The sequence below is a fragment of the Phascolarctos cinereus genome, unplaced genomic scaffold (assembly GCF_003287225.1).
Source record: "Phascolarctos cinereus isolate Bilbo 61053 unplaced genomic scaffold, phaCin_HiC Scaffold_2;HRSCAF=192, whole genome shotgun sequence".
In the NCBI taxonomy this organism is placed as follows: domain Eukaryota; kingdom Metazoa; phylum Chordata; class Mammalia; order Diprotodontia; family Phascolarctidae; genus Phascolarctos; species Phascolarctos cinereus.
The window spans coordinates 322,103,354-322,120,767 of NW_027555625.1; the positions used below are offsets into that span (position 1 = coordinate 322,103,354).

Below are 17,414 nucleotides of genomic sequence, written 5' to 3' on the forward strand. Positions count from 1 at the left end.
GGGGGAGGAGGTAGTAATATTTCCTGAAATGACTGTTGTAAAGACAAAAAGGCACTAGTAAAACTTATTTTAAAAAAATGAAATGGATTGTCCCAATGTGAAATCAGGAAAGATGATTCTTCTCATCTGGATGCACTACTTTGGGATGTCTTTGAATGACTTCTCCATCATGCATACCCATGCCCCTCTCCATCCTGCCAGCTTTTCAGCTTCCTTTTGTGTTCTGTCTTCCCTCGTTAGATTACAAACTTCTCAAGGGCAGGGACTGTCTTTCTTTTTTTGTCTTTGTAGCCCTAGAGCTCAGCACAGTGCCTGGCTCAGTTGTTGTTGTTCAGTCAATTCAGTCATGTCTGATTTATTTGGGGTTTTCTTGGCAAAGATACTAGAGTGGTTTGCCATTTCCTTCTCCAGCTCATTTTACAGATGAGGAAACTGAGGCAAACAAGGTTAAGTGACTTGCCCAGTGTCACACAGCTAGTAAGTGTCTGAGGCTGGATTATTAACTCAGGTCTTCCTAACTCCAGGCCCAGCGCTCTATCCACCAGCTGCCTCAGCTCACAGTAGGTAATTAATAAATGTTTATGGAGATCCTTTAAGATTTCAAACCCAGATGAGTAGGAGAAACATTCTCTTAGAGACTGTCAAGATCACATTTATAAAGACAACTTTCAAATATTTATAGCCACATATTTTTCACTCGATAGTTTCACTTGGATATTTACTATCTGTAAAGCAGCAAGGATATAAGGATATAAGGACAAAAAAACCCCCAAACAGTCCCTGACTTTAAGAAGTTTACATTTTACTAAAGGATAAAATACATAGACATGAGAAAGTACAAGAAATCTGAGGAGAAAGAGAAGACTCTTTAGGAAGAAATAGCCTGGTATTAGCCAACATTTAGCATAGTACCAGGCACATAACAAGAGTTTAATAAATGTCTGTTGACTTGATGTTTAGGGAAATCCCCAGTAATGCTACTTACTGAAATTTCTATTGAATCAACAAATGATGCAATCAAGCAGAAGCTGCTATCAACAGCTCCTCATTTGGGGTCAACACATTAGCTGCCCTCTCACCTTTGGGATCGGTGTGACTAATGCAGCTCCACTGCTGAAGTTGGGGCCTGCTGTTTCTTGCTCTGCAAGGCTGTTTCGTGAGCTAGGACTGCTGATTAACACTGGAGCAGGCAGTGTGCTTGGCATTTCATACTGTTGGCTAGAAGGCCACCTGCCCTTTAAGACTGCATGGCAGATGTTATCTATGCGGTTAATTATTACTCGGTCCTGCAAATAAGAATGTCAACAGCAAATCTCTTACACTAGCACGGGGTAGCAGAAACTTAAAATACAATAAATGTAAATTCACAAATACTTTCTCCTTTGAGAGAATCTGAATGGGTTATGGCAAGATTGGGTGAGGGAAAGGACTAGGGTACACACCCCAAAACACTGCATGGAAACATTTACAACCACACAAACACTTCACAGGCAGAGCACAAAGAGAAGAATGGGTCAGTGATGGCCAGTATTTACTCAAAATTAATTGTGCCCACTTTGGACTCAGTGCGATCACAATGCACCATTTCTGATAAACAGACTAACTGGCCAACTGTGAGTATAAATGGAAAAACTAATCAATTCTAATAAAGCTAAAACATTTTAGCTGTGAGTTATTAAAACTATGCAGATGTTAAACATGTATATATGTGTGCGTGTGTATACACACACACACACACACACACATACAAACATACACACACACACAGAGCTATCTAGATCTAGACAGAAATTCTTGCTCATTACTCCATATATCATCCTATATATAAAGTGACTTGGATTTGCAGCCACAGAACCTGGGTTCAAATCCCAGCACACTAGCTGTGACCTTAGGCAAGTCCCTCAATCTTTCTGGCCAGTTTCCTCAACTGCAAAATGAGGGGGGTTGGACTAAATGACCTTTAAGGACTCTTCTCCAGTTCTAAATATATTTTAACAATTTAACATTCCTCAGATTCTATGACTAAAAAATCCTCCTGAAAGTTTACTACTTGAGAACCCTATTAAAATCCAACCCAAAATAGGAAGTTTCACCTTCTTAGTTCTAAAATATAAGTTCCTGATGATTGAAATAGGCTTATTAGGAATTTCTTAACTAGAAAGTTTGAGTCTGTAAATTTCTACAGTCTCATTTCCTTACCACATACACCTAAAAAAAAATTAAGTTAAAAAACTCTATAACCATTATAATCTTTTAAATATTAGAATTAAAATAAGTATGAAATATTTCTTTAAAATAAAAATGTTGATAAAATGTTTTTTGCCCAATGGACTCATGGCTCAAAATTTGCTAGTTTTAAAGAATTAAGTCTTTTAAATAGCATTTGCTGCAATAGTTATAAACATCAACCACAAATCATGAGACCAGTGAGCCAGCAGAAAGCCAAACGAAAGCAAAGACCACCCTTAGGGAATGCTTTCTGCTAATGGGTAGAGTGTATGTGTGTGTGGAGATGGGTATCGTCACAGACTATCTTTTTAGGGTCCAAATTCTGAAGTTCTGTGGACAAGTCCCTGATCTTGATCCCACCACTGGGGCAACAAATATCTTTCTTTTAGCTGTGAGTGCTCTTAATGGGCATCATAATGTTTAGAAGGCACCTTTGGCCATTCGGAGAAGGAATAAAGAGTTTTTTCTTGTAGAAGTTGGGCAATGGTTGGTGCCCGGACTTCCTGGAGTTCATCCCCAATGTCTCCTGCTATTCCAGATGTAGAGCTCTTACTTTCTTCTTCAGAGTATTTTCCTGGATAATCTGAGAATATAAAAATGTGCAGATGAGTTATATATGTTGAGATCACAATATTCAATTTATTCTTTCCTCTTTTTTTGGTGGTGGTGATGGTGGTGGGAAGCTTAGTACTCCTGTCTTGCACAGGCTGAAAGTTCAGCAGACACTGATGGGCCCACTCCCACTACTGATCAGCACAGAAGTTTTTCCAATCTGGCCTGGTTAGCCCCTCTCCTTAGGCAGTCTGGTGGCCCTCTACTCCCTGAGGCTCACTATATTGGTGCTGGATTTGGTATCTTTGGCACTCTCAAATGGCTCAACATAAGAAACGGTCATGATTTTATCAGTTTTTGTTAAGTCATTTTTCAATCGTGTCTGACTCTTCATGACCCCTTTCGGGGTTTTCTTGGCAAAGATACTAGAGTGGTTTGCCATTTCCTTCTCCAGCTCATTTTTTCAGATGAACAAACTGAGGCAAACAGAGTTAAATGACTTGCCCAGGATTTGAACAGGAAGATGAGCCTTCCTGATTGCCAGCCCAGTGTTCCATCCACTGCACCATCTAGCTGTCCTGATTTTATCAGTAGAAATGACATTAAAAGAGATGCACTGCCATCTTTTTTGCTTCTGCACCCTAAGCACACAGGACCTTTCCATCTGACTTGCAGCAAAACTTTCTATATGTGTAGTCTCTCCCTTTAGCATGTGAACTCCTTCAGAGGAGAGTTGGTTCTTCTACTACATATCTGACAGCTCCTTCTCTGTTTCCTTTGCTGGTTCCTCTTCCAGATCACACCTTCTGACCATAGGTGTCCCTCACGGTTCTGTCCTGGACTCATCTTCTTTTTCCCTTTATAACTATTTCACTTGGTGAACTCATCAGCTCTCATGGATTGAACTACCATCTCTACAGTGGGCAGCTAGGTGGCACAGTGGATACAGTGAAGAGCCTGAAGTCATCTGAGTCTGGCCTCAGACACCAGCTGTGTGATCCTAAGCAAGTCACTTAACCCTGTTTGCCTCAGCTTCCTCATCAGTAAATGAAGCTGGAAAAGGAAATAACTAGTCCAGTACCTTTGCCAAGAAAACCCTAAAAGGAGTCACAAAGAGTTGGACACAAATAAAAATGACTCAAGAACAAAAATGCTGATTCTCAGATCTACCTATCCTGCCCCAAACTCTCTGCTGACCTCCAATTTCACAACTCCAACTTCCTTTCAGACATTTCGAACTGGATGTCCCGTGAACATCTTAAACTCAGTATGGCCAAAACAGAGCTCGTTATCTTTCCCCCAAGCCCTGCCCCCATCCTACCCTCCCTTATTTCTGTAAAGGACAACCTCATCCTCCCAACTCTGCAAGCTTCCAACCTAGCAGTCACTTCAGACTCCAGACTGCCTCTCACCCGCCACATTCAACCTGCTGCTAAGGCCTGTCGATTTCACCTTTGGAACGCCTCTTGAATGTGTCTCCTTGTCTCCTCTGATACTGTCAACACTCTGGTGCAGGCCCTTATCACCTCTTGCTTGGACTACTGAATAGCCTGCTAGTGAGGGCTGCCTACCTTAGGTTTCTCCCTACTCTTATCCATCTTCCATTCATCCACTAAAGTGACTTTTCCTAAAGCGCAGGCTGATTATATCACCCCTGCCTCCCAACACACACACACACACACACACACACACACACACACACACACACACACACACACACTCTCCAGTGGCTTCTTATGGTCTTCAGGATCAAGTACAAAATGCTGCTTAGCATTCAAAGTCCCTCATTACCTAGCCCCCCTCCTACCTTTCCGGTATTCTTATACCTTCCTCCTGCGCATGTACTCTCCGATCCACTGACTCTGGCCTCCTGAATGTTCCACAAATAAGGCACTCCCACTTCCTATCTTGCCTCTGGCCGTTTTCTCTGACTGTTCCCCATGCTTGGAATGCTCTCCCCTCTTCTGCTCCACCTAATGACCTTTAAGTTCCAACTAAAATCCTACTTTCTAGAGGAAGCTCTCCATAATCCCTCTTAATTACAGTGCCTTCTCTCTGTTAATTATTTCCTATTTATTCTATATGTAGCTTTTTTTGTATGTTGTCTCCTCCATTAGACTGTAAGCTTCTTGACAGCAGGGACTGTCTCTTGCTTCTTTTTGTATCTTTAGTGCTTAGTACAGTGCCTGGCACATAGTAAGCACTTAATAAATGTTTATTGATTTGCATCTTAAATGCTTAGCACAGAGTAAGCGCTTAATAAATATTTTATTTTATTTCAACAGACAAACATTAGGAGACAGGTTGTTTTTCTTTTTTGGTAAGGCAATTGGGGTTAAGTTACTTGCCCAGGGTCACATGGCTAGTAAGTGCCAAGTGTCTAAGGCTGGATTTGAACTCAGGTCCTCCTGACTCCAAGGCCACAGCTCTATCCACTGCACTACCTAGCTGCTCCAGGAGACAGTTTTTGAATGAAAATTTTAAAACATAATGGAACGCAACAAGGTTGGTGTTAAAGAGGTATTGTGGAGAATCATTCAACTTCTTATCCTAAAGAACAAAGCAGTAAACTGGATCTAATTCATATAAGAAATATTACAGAGAGACCTACGACATTTGTAAGCAGAGAGCTGGCAGATCCCAAGGCAGGATGATCTGTGAATATCTTTTCTCTGTGAAGTGACAAGTCATACTTAGCCTTTCAAATGTGAGGCTGTCACATTGGCTGATGAAAAAATGTCATAAAGGTCAGAAGCACAGAGCCTAGCGGACACCTGAAATATCAAGGGGCAAAGGGTGGGCTGACCACTGTAGCACCAAGAATGGGACACTAGGACTGGCACGTCCCTTTAGAAAAAACTCCCCTTGAGCAACATACTGTAATATACAATATTTAACAGTATATTAGCACAGTAGCATTGTATTAAGTGCTTAATTAAATTTTTAAATTTGCATTTTTTTGTAGTTACTGCAGCTATGCATCATGTTCCTGTACTTTATTCTGTAAAAACTGTTTTCCCTTAAATTGCATACTATGTGGAATCAAACACTGACCCCTCCCCTTCTCCCCCCCACCCCCCCCCCCCCCCAGTTCTTGGATATCTTAAGATTTAAGCTAGGCAGGGACAGCTAGATGGCACAGTGGATAGAGCTCTGGCCTTGGAGTCAGGCGGACCCGAGTTTAAATCTGGCCTCAGATACTTGACACTTACTAGCTGTGTGACCCTGAGCAAGTCACTTAACCCCAACTGCCTCACCAAAAAGCAAAAACAAGATTTAAGCTAGGCAGACTGAATTTAAGTTACACCCCCTGCTTCTTGTGCTCTTTAAGAGCTTTCTTATTTACACTTCGGTAGTTCTCAGTCTCCACCTTACCCCTTTACAACTTCTTCTAGCAGCAAGTCCAGCCAACTTCCCAGAACTACTTACTCTCTGTCTCATCTAGTAAAATGACTTTGTTTTCAGCTCACCTCCCACTCCCTCGCTTTTCTACTCCTACAACAACTGGCAGCCTGATCAGCACCTTCCTTTGTGGGAACAGTTCCTTTCTGCAATTATGTCAGTCAATGCAATTTATGGAGTGCCTATGTACAGATTACTTAAGATTTATGACTAGCTAGGAAAGAAAGAAAATGAGACCTCAGTTAATCAGAACTCTCCCCTCCCTTGCTATATGCAACTTTCATCATCAGAAAGGAGCCATGAGCTATCAGACATCTTTTAAACAAGAAACCTTTCAAGGTTTGTCTTGTTTTCAATGAGAAGGGATTCAGTTCAGTTACTTACACATTCCATCTTTATAGGACTAAACAATAAGGATTCATGGTTGGAAACATCAGCCCTCAACAATTCTGAAATCCTCAACTGTCAAGCAAAGATTCAATTAAGTTTTACGTAGTGTACACTAAGGCGGAAAGGAAGACTATTTTTTACAAAGGTTAAAAAGGGACGAAACAAAAAAGATTTTTTGTTCAATCATTAAGTGACCAACTTCCCTACTTCCATTCTCTCCCTTTCTTCCTCTCACATGAGTAAAAAGCAACTGAAAATCCTAAGCCAGGGATCAGTGAACTTTAAAAAAAAAATTCTGCTAACTGTGTTTCAATATCACGCTTCCTTCATAATCCTATGTATTCTATTTTATGTGTTTTAAAATACTATGTGGAGGTGTCCACCCATAGGCTTCACCAGACTGCCAAAGGGGCCCATGATACAAAAAAGGTTAAAAACCTTTGCCCTAAGCATTCTGGTTAATCAAAATTTTACTGCAGACATCGTCACTACTATGTAATAAGAAATTTAACTTTTGTAAAAATGCAACATTTCTGTATTTTTGTAGAAAATAAAGTCACATAAGTATTTGACATTTCCAGGACTATCTTTTTGAAAGGTTCAAGGACCACAGAACATAAATCATTTTCTTTACTTTCTACCATTCTCCTTTCACATTCTTCCTGCTCCAGGTTTAATTTAAATTGGTTGGTCTAGGGAACCAAAAGCTTTCTTAAAATCTTGCTTTTCAGTGGCATTCCACCATCTCTTGTCATATTTCTTCCCTTTAAGTCTAACGTGGGTGTGGCTTTTTAGTATTTCCCTTTCTAAGCCAAACCTTTTGCTTTGTGAGTTAAGCTTCATGGGGCAGTGTGGTAGAATGGAAAGAGTACTGGATTTGGACTCCTATGTACTAAGCACTGACATGATAAGTCGTGCAAGCTGCTCAGGCCTCACTTCCTCAATTGCAAAATGAGAGGGTTGGATGAGATGACTCATGAGTGTCCCTCCAGCTCTACATTTAGTATTCTATCAACAGCATGCTCATTACTTCTTTCCACTTTCCTCTGATGCATCTAGTCCCCATTTTCATCGCATTTCTATTTCAAACCTTCATGAACGCTTTTGTTCAGCCAATTTTAAGTGTATATCTTCTATGGATTTTCCACTGAAGACTTTTTTCCCTTCATTCTTACAAGACTGTCAGTTTGAGAAAAATACAGTTTCCCCAGATTTTTGGATGAGCTAATCGATCCCCCTCCTCCCTCAATTCAGTTTCTTCCTTTGCAAAATGAGATCAAAAGAGATATTTGTAAAGCACTTAGTATAGTACCTAGCTCATAGCTGGCACTTAATAATGGCTTGTTTCTCTCCCCCCCCCTAAAGTGGGAATAATAATGCTTATACTACTTATTGTGTAGAGTTCTTGTAATGATCTGGTGAGAAAAGGCAAAAAGTACCCTGTAAACTCTAAGGCCCTATATGATATCATCAACTATTACCTGGAAGTTTCTGTGGAAAGAGCCCTACCTTTGGAGTCAGAAGACTTGGGTTTGAATCCTGGCATTGACACTTAACTAGGCAAGTCATTTTCCCTTTCTGAGGCTCAATTTCCTAATTTGTAAAACGGGAATGATATGTTAATTATCTACCTGATAGGGCTATTGTAAATGCCCGTAACAGTGATTATCTTTTTCTTTCTTCTTTTCTTATCTTTATGCCCTCAAGAAAAAATTTCCTTATTTCTAAAAATAAAAATCTATTCATGATTTTGTCTGCTAAGGACAAGGAAAGAGGTGACTATAAACTACTAGCCCTCCACATTTATAGAGAGTAGCTCCCTATAAACTGACCGATCTCTCTATTGAAACAAGTGGATGAATTTAACTATATAGAAAGAGTGACTAGGACTGTTTCCTTATGAATCCAGATTACACATTCATACCATACTAAGATTACAAGAGGCTTCTGAAAAACAAGGCTTGGGCGGCAGTGATGCTCTGGGCACTTAAGGTAAGGATGAAAGAAATGGTGAAGGGCCTGATCAGAAAAATACAAGGTTCCCCATACAGTACCTTGACCTTGTAAGTTTCCATCTTTATCATCATCATCTTCCTTATTCTCAAAGTCCACGTCTTCTTGTTTTAGATCACTCCTGTCAAGAGGACATGTGGTATAACCTCTTTGCCTTTCTACCTTATCTTCCCAGGAATCTTCTTTTAAAAACTCATGGTCCACTTTCAAGGGCTCTGATAAAAGAGCTTTGTTTCCACCTTCTACAGCAATAGTGTTAAGAACTTTGCCTTTGAACAAGTCTGGGTCAGGGAACTTGGTCTTTTCCATCTCAAATTCCATATTGTCACCCTGATTTTTCCACCTGTCTATGGGTTTGCAGTGACATTCACAGAATGTTTGATCCACACATCTTAGCTCTGTAGGATCACGGCTTTGTGTCTCTGGGCCCCCTTCCCTGGTTTTATCTATAGTGAAACCTCTGTCCATTTCAATTGGTATGTTAGTACTGAGATCAGTTTGACCTATACCCTCTGGCCTTTCCCTTATCTGCACTCCTACTTCTGAGTTTTCCTCCTCCTCCTCTTCCTCTTCCTCCTCTTCTTCATCACTACGGTTCTGACTCAACATTAATTTACCTTCTAGACTTTTATTTCCTAACAAATCAATTAACCGCTGCTCTGAAGAAAGTTTTCTTTCAGAATTACAAACACTAAGGCTACACATCTCCATTAATCTACTTACATTCCCTTGCTCTAAGGGCGGGGGAATACTACATTTGGCATCAGGATGTCTTACAGTTTCATGTCTCGCAGCAGGTAGGTACTCATTAGAGTCTATATCCTTTATAGCCAGGAGAGACAAATGCTTTTCAGTTTTATTGCTCATTTGTTCTATTTCTGCTTCTAAATTACTCAGGGAACAGTGGTGTGTAGCCAGCTCCAATTCAAAGCTACCTGGCTGATTCTCTTTGTTTTTGCTTGCTAAGGCTACAGAAACATCCTTCTTGGATTCAGTGTTGCTGGGGTTCTCTTGAATGAAAGAACTTGGCTCACTGTTGAAAATCTTCTCACCAAACATCATACACTCCAAAGAATCAGGTAGTAAGCTTTCATCATGGTTAATAGAAATTATATCCTGAACTTTAGAAATAAAATTTTCACATGTTACATCAGGTAGGTTCCTTTCAGTGTGGCTGAGATTATCACTTATGCTTTCCATTTTTATTTGATTCTCAGGTTCAGTATCTATGGACTCACAAGTCCTTCCCATTTGAGTATATGTAAGGGATTCATAAAGTCTAGAGTTAGTCTGGTAAAGGCAACACGCATTTTCTGGACCCTGGGCTTCAGTTCTTCTGTGCTGAGCATAGTTTCTATAGGCATCCAGAAAGGATAGCTGTGGATCATTCATGATGTAGTAATCAGTACGACTGAGCCCATGCTTAGCTGTGCCGATGAGTAAGTCTCGGTCATGCTTCCCACACTCCCACCACACGGGCAGATAGAGGCTAGGCCTACAGAGCTGGAGGCGCTCATGCAACTGAGGATATTTCAGTACTTGCTCTCGGACCTTCCGCAGAAGTTCAATGCGGTAGAGAGTTCTTGCAGCACGTTCTTCTGTGATTGGTTCAACATAGAGAGTGGGATCTGGTGGGCCTGAAGACACAAATCAACAGAAAATTAGTTAATTAATTGATGTGGCCATTGACAACATGGTGTTTGACTTACACAACTCAAAACTCTAGAATCATGGGTTGACTCTGTAAGAATCACAAAATAACAACGACATATACAACTATGTTGTCACAAGTCATTGCTACTGCAAGTCGTAGTCCGTTATTTCAGGGACTATGACCAACAGTAAATACCCAAAGCCAGGTGAAGATGAATTAATCTTATGGAAGAAACACAGGCCCAGGAAGGGTAAAAGGACCATTTTAAAATCCTAGCCACGGATGTATGCTTTCTGAAGCCATGGTAGAAGCAAGAACTTAGGTGTCCTTGTGCATTTAAGTCAGTTCTGTTCTCATCCCTGCTTGCTTCAACATTTACAAATGTAGGGGCAGCTAGGTGGCACAGTGGATAGAGTACTGGCCTTGGAGTCAAGAGGACCTGAGTTCAAATCTGGCCTCAGACACATAATACTCACTAGCTGTGTGACTCTGGGTGAGTCACTTAACTCTAACTGCCTCACAAAAATAAAAAAACCCCAAACAAAACCCATTTATAAATGTCAAATCTTGTGAGGTACAGCATGCCACTATAAGGTCTTTATCTGCAAATGCGTAGTTCAAAGGGCAAAACCACAACCAACCACTACAACTAGGTTATTGTAAAATTCCCAAGACTGGTTCAACACCAATTAAAGGATGACCAAATGACAGTCACCTACTTTCAGTATTTTTAACCTCAGATAGCTGCATTTGCAACAGATTTTTAATGTAAGCATGGTACAAAAGTACAGGTAAAAAACATTCTTACAGCAATATAAATTGGCCCGATGTTCACAGAAGAATAATTATATTGTTGAGACAATTTTTCTTTAACTATATTTATATTGTGAAGTCTTAACCTAAAGTGCAATTTTTATTGAACTAAGATACATTTTTCATGGGGAAAAAAAAGTTTAGGAATAATTTTTCTTTTTTTTTGGGAAGGATGAACTCAATTAGCAGAACTCCACAAATTAGCAAAACTTTCCTGGTTCTCTCAAGAGTGCCTCATATTGGAACATACATACTGCTACAGTTATAAATAAACTAATTCTAAGACTTTCTTCTGTCTCCTCCATGATATGCTAAAAGTAATGTTTCTTACCGTCATCTTTCCACATGGGGAGGCGACAAACATTTCTACACATGGCCACAAAACTGTAAAAATATTTTTCTAGGCTTTCATCTGTCTTCTTGTCTAAGCGTGAGATGACTCGGAATTGGGTCCAATCAAAGGATTTCTTTTCTTGATTGTAGACAACGCCAAAGGAGGACACCGTTCTATAGAAATCTGCCTGTTCTCTTCTTGTCCATCTTGAGGATTCGCATAAGGGAAGTTAAAAAAAAAAAGAATAAAATGTTTTGCTACTCCCATACTTAAATTGTGCCAGTCTGGTACACACTGTATCTTCATCACTGCTAACCCATACTCCAGAGACTATGCCAATTCTGGAAAAGAGGCTGCCACCTTCGCAGTAGAAGATATGGATACTAGAAATTTGAACCCAACCACCTCAGAGACAGCATCAGACTCCATACTTTCAGAAATTTACAATTATGAAAACCTTAATGTTTTGTTCTGTTTAATTCCAAGGACCCGATTAACCTTGGAAGAGAACATCTCCCTTTCATGTAAACTTCTGGCTTAGCTATGAAATTTAATTTTCTCATGTTTTTTACTAATATATACCATGACCTCCTTTTTTTGTTACTATTACCTTTTTTGGATATCCTTGTTGATAGGGTCCATTTCAGTGGCTCTCCTAAACATGTCTTCCTGGACCCAATATCCCTGGTTACCTGGACCTAAAATTTCAGCTCGAGTGGGTTCCTTACGATTACAACGTTGGTAAACAGTGACCAGGCGTCTCAACCGAGCTGTAAGGGTGGAGGAAACGGGCCAGGGCGATCTGTCTGGGTCGGAGCCATCCTGGGCTTCAAACATCAGTGAGGATATTAGTAGTTACAAACAACTAAAATAAAGGTGATACACTTTTAAAAATGAAAACACTCATATTTTCAATTTTTTGTTCCCAAGGATAGACAGGGAAGTACCAGAGAGCTAGAGAGAGAAAGGGAGCAATAACTTACTTAAAGTTGCCATTATTTTCCAAATTTTCCAATATTGCCAAATTTTCCAAATCTTTAATAAATTCAAGAACAAGGACTCAGTAAAGTGTTTGAAACATTGTGTTGTGCAAAATCTTAGTGATAACTTTCCATATCTGTAAAGCATAAATACTATGAAGTCCTTTTTCTAGAGTGAGTTGCTTTATAGGGGTGAAAGAGACCTCTGGAAATTTCAGATATATCTCATATGAAGCACAAGATAAGCAAGACCTGTTGCCTTCTTTATTAAGAACTATAAAGTATGATGTTGCTGGGCTTTTCTTCCCAATGCTATTCTAAACTATCCCTTGATCCATTAATCTTAAACCCTTACCTATTTGTCCTGCAGAAGAATAATGGACGCTATCTTAGAACTTCAATGTCAACTAGATGGAGACCAAAATCATTTTGACATCAATGTCTCAACCAAACAACAAAGGCATTGATGGGGTCTGAAAAAGGCCAAGCTTTCTTAAAGATGTTTCTTAAAAGCAGCAGTTCTCTTTTTTTTAAAGACATGAATTCCAGCATAACATGAGGTGGATTTTTTTTTCTTTGCCTTCTGAAGGGCATTGTCTCACCTGCCACGTTTTCATCCTTCTTCTCACTTTCACCAAAACTGGTCTCCTCCTAGGGACAAAGAAAGCCACCACAACCATCAAGGACCGCTACAAACTTCCTTGATCATCATTACTAATATTTACTACATGCTCTCGTACAGAAAGTATATGAATACTTAAGAGACATATTCCTTGCGAGCTATCACCAAATCTGGGTAAGACTTGTTTACTGCATGTGCTCCATGTGGTGATTTTCATATCTTAAAAAATGACTAGAGGGCAGCTAGGTGGCCACTGGATAGAGCACTGGCCCTGGAGTCAGGAGGACCTGAGTTCAAATCCAGCCTCAGATACTTGACACTTACTACCTGTGTGACCCTGGGCAAGTCACTTAACCCTGACTGTCTTTGCAAAAAAAGAGAGAGAGAGAGAGAGAGAGAGAGAGAGAGAGAGAGAGAGAGAGAGAGAGAGAGAGAGAGAGAGAGAAATGACTAGAAAAGAGTTTATTAATGTTTGCTCTTGTAACTGTATCCAGTAATATTTTCTGTAGCAAATTAGCTTTAAAAGTGGTGGAGTACAGTTGTTCCTTTAGCAATCACATTTTACAGAAGTCCCATTTTCATGGTGAATTTAACTAGAGGCTTTACCAATGGTTCTTACAATTTAGTGCTACCATTTCACCAAGGCTGTGTATAATGGTGTCAAACTTATTCATCTATATTTTTATTTTATCATTGTGTGAAAAACTTATCATTCTGGGGCTCATTATTCCTACCTCAATTCATATCAATACGAAAAATTCATAAATTACTATTGCCCAATCAAAGAACCCCATAGGATAAACTGCCCGGAAATTCAAGTTAAAATAATGAATCAAAGCTCCGAGTGAATCTGGACTATTATCACTGGCAGAGATATGCTTCGGAAGGTGGGCATTTTATGCAACTGGCACCAATAGAAATGCCCATAGAAAAGGTTCCTTATTCTAATGAGAAGATTTTTCCTTATTCCCCCCAAAAACAAAACCTGAAATATGAAGTGTGTGTGATTTGGGGAGGAGGGAGGGCTAATTTCCACTGAACTGTTTTATGTGGATTAATATTGCTGCTTTTTGATGAGCTCGTCTTAGTTGAAATGATCACTTAGGGGTATGCAGACAAGCCTCTGGTAGCATGTGTTTGGACAGGCTGCACATAACAGACCTCTTCTTGGATTCTATAGCTGAAGGTACCTGGCAGCTGAGTCTAGAAAAAAAGAAGTTGTACCATGGAACACAAAACTTGTTTAAAATGCAGATAATTATCTTAGAGTCTTGATGCTTTGGAGAAAAACCATGAAAATGTAAATCAGAGTGGGGAGTCATTTAAACATCTGTGTTTGGAGGAGTGAAGTAATTTCTAGAACTAGATCACACCAGCCTAATATGAATTCTTTTTCCAACTAAAACAAGCACACAGCATTGGATGTTCAAGTTCTTTTCATAATGTAAGAAAGGAGATAACCTTGAAGCTGTCCTTACCTTATCAGCTTTAATTTGGCACAAACATGTGCCACGTTACCTGAGACGGCAGATATACATTTTTAAACTATAACAAATATTTTCCTACTAGTCAGCACCTTTCCTGCAGTATTAGCATCTGTCAGCAATAAGGGTGACAAAGATACTCCCTAACTTGAAACAATGGATAAAATAATATATGAAGGCTGGCCTAAGCCATGCACAATTTGTGGTCAACAGGACTGGCCTTCAGCCTGCTATCTGGGAGAAAGGTCCTACCCTACTCTGCTACCAACTCATTGTGTTAACCTTGATATGTCATTTCAACTTTCTGGAACTTAAGCTTCGTCATCTGTAAAACAAGGTGGTTGTATTCACTGAGCTGTTTAAGGGTCCTCCCAGCTCTAAAATTTTATGATTTCATGACATTATTTCTAAGGGAAAACACGTCCTGAGTCCCAAATAAACTTCTGTAATGCGACCAATGTATAAGGCAGGCATTATATCTGGTTTATAACTTCAATTTTAAAGGCATTTAAAATTTAAAGGCAATTAAAAGATAATTTGAATTATCTTTAGCCTATCTTTAGCCTTTAAAGTCTAAAGTTTAAAGAATCAATGCTAATTTACATGACTGCATTAACCATCTTGCTTATCCAGTAGCTCAAGGGCTTTGTGAAACCATATCTTGGAAAAATTCTTACCTATTAATATGAAAAAATGATAGTCCAACTTCAGTATAAATAGGAAATTAGAGACCACTCTGGGGTAAACACAAGGTCGTCTCATCTTCTCCAGGATAGAATCAGTCAATCAATAAACATTTACTAAATGCTTACTATATACAAGATACTGTAGTAGAAACACAGTTACAGCTTCTTGGATACAACTCAGAAGAAGAAATAAGCAAAAGTATACATATGGGAATGAAAACTTGCTGGGCCTCTACATTCATAAGGCACATTATAATACATCTGTCTGATGTAATGATAAAGAGAGTTACCAGGAACTGAGGCAAGAGAAAACCTAGCCCACGGACTCTTAAACTTTCTTTTGTGCCACAGATCCCTCCTCAGAACATTCATAATGGAAGGAAATGTTAAATTTCACATAGAGGTTAGTGAAAACAAAGATAATTTTTTGTCTCTACTGAAGTTCATATGCTCTTTGAAATCTATCCACAGACCTTTTGGGGACCAGCAGACCCCAGTTTAAAAATCACTGAGCTAAGCAAATTATAATCATGCCAAGTATTAGATTTAGAATTATTCTACCACAGGGACCTGTATTTTTTTGGCCCCAGGAACCCATTTCTCTTGGGCAGTACAGTGTCTCAAGCTCTCTTTGTCCAATGTAAATTGCGAAAGACTGGCGACAATTTTAAAAAATAAGAAACATGAATAAAAGCTATTGCATATTTGACTTACCAACTGTTTCTGCAGACCATCTAATTTGTCTTCAGTATTATCTTCTTTATCCAGATTGCTTCTAGATAAAAGTCAGAGAAAAGATCACAAAATACCCTGGAGACGTTTCTGTTTACAGAGCACCGGAGTTGGAAAGAACCTTAGAGACTATCTAGTTACATCCAACAGATTGTCATCCAGCCTTTGCTTGAAGGCCATTAATGAAGAGCAGACTACCTTCTGAGGCAGCATATCACACTTTTGGATAGCGCTAATGATTAGGAAGGCTTTCCTCATATTAAACCTAAACCTGCTTTTCTGCAATGTCCACTTGTGACTCTGAGCTCTTCCCTCTCTAGCCAAGGAGAATAAATTAATCTTTCTCTGACATGACAACCCTTCACATGCTTGAAGACACTGATCATGGTTCCTCCAAGTCTTACCTTCCTCAGGCTAAATGTTCCTACTAACTTTACCAAGTCCTGTTATAGTATGGCCTGGAGGGTCATTCCCACCCTGGTCACCCTCCAATAGATATTCTCCAGCTTACAAATATCTCTAAAATGTGGCTTATAAAACTGAACCCAATACTAGTCTGACCAGAGCACAGTATAGTAGGACAATCATCTCCCTAGTACTGGATACTAATGCCTCTCTCAATATAGTCTAAGATTATAGTTATTTTTTGGCTGCAATATCACGCTGTTTTGAACCTGGAGTCCCTTAAAATCCCCAAATTCCTTGTGTTTATAAGTCCAAACTTCACTGAACAAAGGAAAGAATGATTAATAAATTCTGTAACACAATACTGTTATTGCAATGATACTGCTGCAACTCTTGGAGACCACCAAGTAACTGTGAAGATGAAAGAGGAATATAATTCATCCTATTCATCTTCGCTGTTAGCAAAGACAGCTTCAAGATCCCTGCAGGCAAGTTCAAAAGAAGTATTAAATAACAGAGACAGCAGAAGGAAGTCAGTCATTGATAGGACAATCAAAGAGACCCTTTCTAAAGTGGTGTACTCTGAATAATCAACGTTGGTGTAAAAATACTTTTGTCAATAATGTGAGACAGTGCATACCTACAAGTGAGTCTGGATGAGCCCTATCACCTCTGCTAAGAGGGAAGAGGTCAGAGTTCATATTTACATCCTTTCCACATCAGTAATATGGGTATGTACTCATATCATGCAGTTGCCACCATTCTGGCTACTGTAGGAGAGATCTATCTGAGGAGAAAGAATGACATGTCGAATACAAATGATAGAACATAGCAGACTATTGGCATGACACCCATTCACAGAAAAATTTAATTTGGTTTTACTCAAAATTTATCTCTACATTGTTAAAGCCCTAAATGATTACTATAGGAGGTCAACATAAGCCTTCTACTTGGTAAAGACAACTGTCATGACTGCAAACTCATCAATTTCCCCTCTCCTCAAATTGTCTTAGAGCAATTTATCTGTATCTGTCCTTTGTTCTTATCACATTCTGCTTTGCACAACACTTATTTGTTAACGTATGCTCTATCCAACTATTACACTGTAAAGGCCCGTA

At 39.4% G+C, this 17,414-nt stretch overlaps 1 protein-coding gene across 8 annotated transcripts in view; it reads right to left on the minus strand.

Annotated features, from left to right (window-relative positions):
* Positions 1-17,414, minus strand: part of CHD6 (chromodomain helicase DNA binding protein 6) — a 183,841-nt gene that overhangs the window by 18,665 nt on the left and 147,762 nt on the right. For 7 of the 8 annotated variants that reach the window (XM_020998890.2, XM_020998892.2, XM_020998888.2 and 4 more), the window contains 7 exons: positions 15,874-15,934; positions 12,970-13,018; positions 11,998-12,214; positions 11,385-11,593; positions 8,628-10,223; positions 2,661-2,812; positions 1,080-1,286 (listed from right to left, as the gene is read on the minus strand). In XM_020998890.2, coding sequence (XP_020854549.1) covers positions 1,080-1,286; positions 2,661-2,812; positions 8,628-10,223; positions 11,385-11,593; positions 11,998-12,214; positions 12,970-13,018; positions 15,874-15,934 — 2,491 coding nt within the window. The remainder of the gene's footprint in view (positions 1-1,079; positions 1,287-2,660; positions 2,813-8,627; positions 10,224-11,384; positions 11,594-11,997; positions 12,215-12,969; positions 13,019-15,873; positions 15,935-17,414) is intronic. The other variant, XM_020998891.2, reaches the window with a different exon arrangement.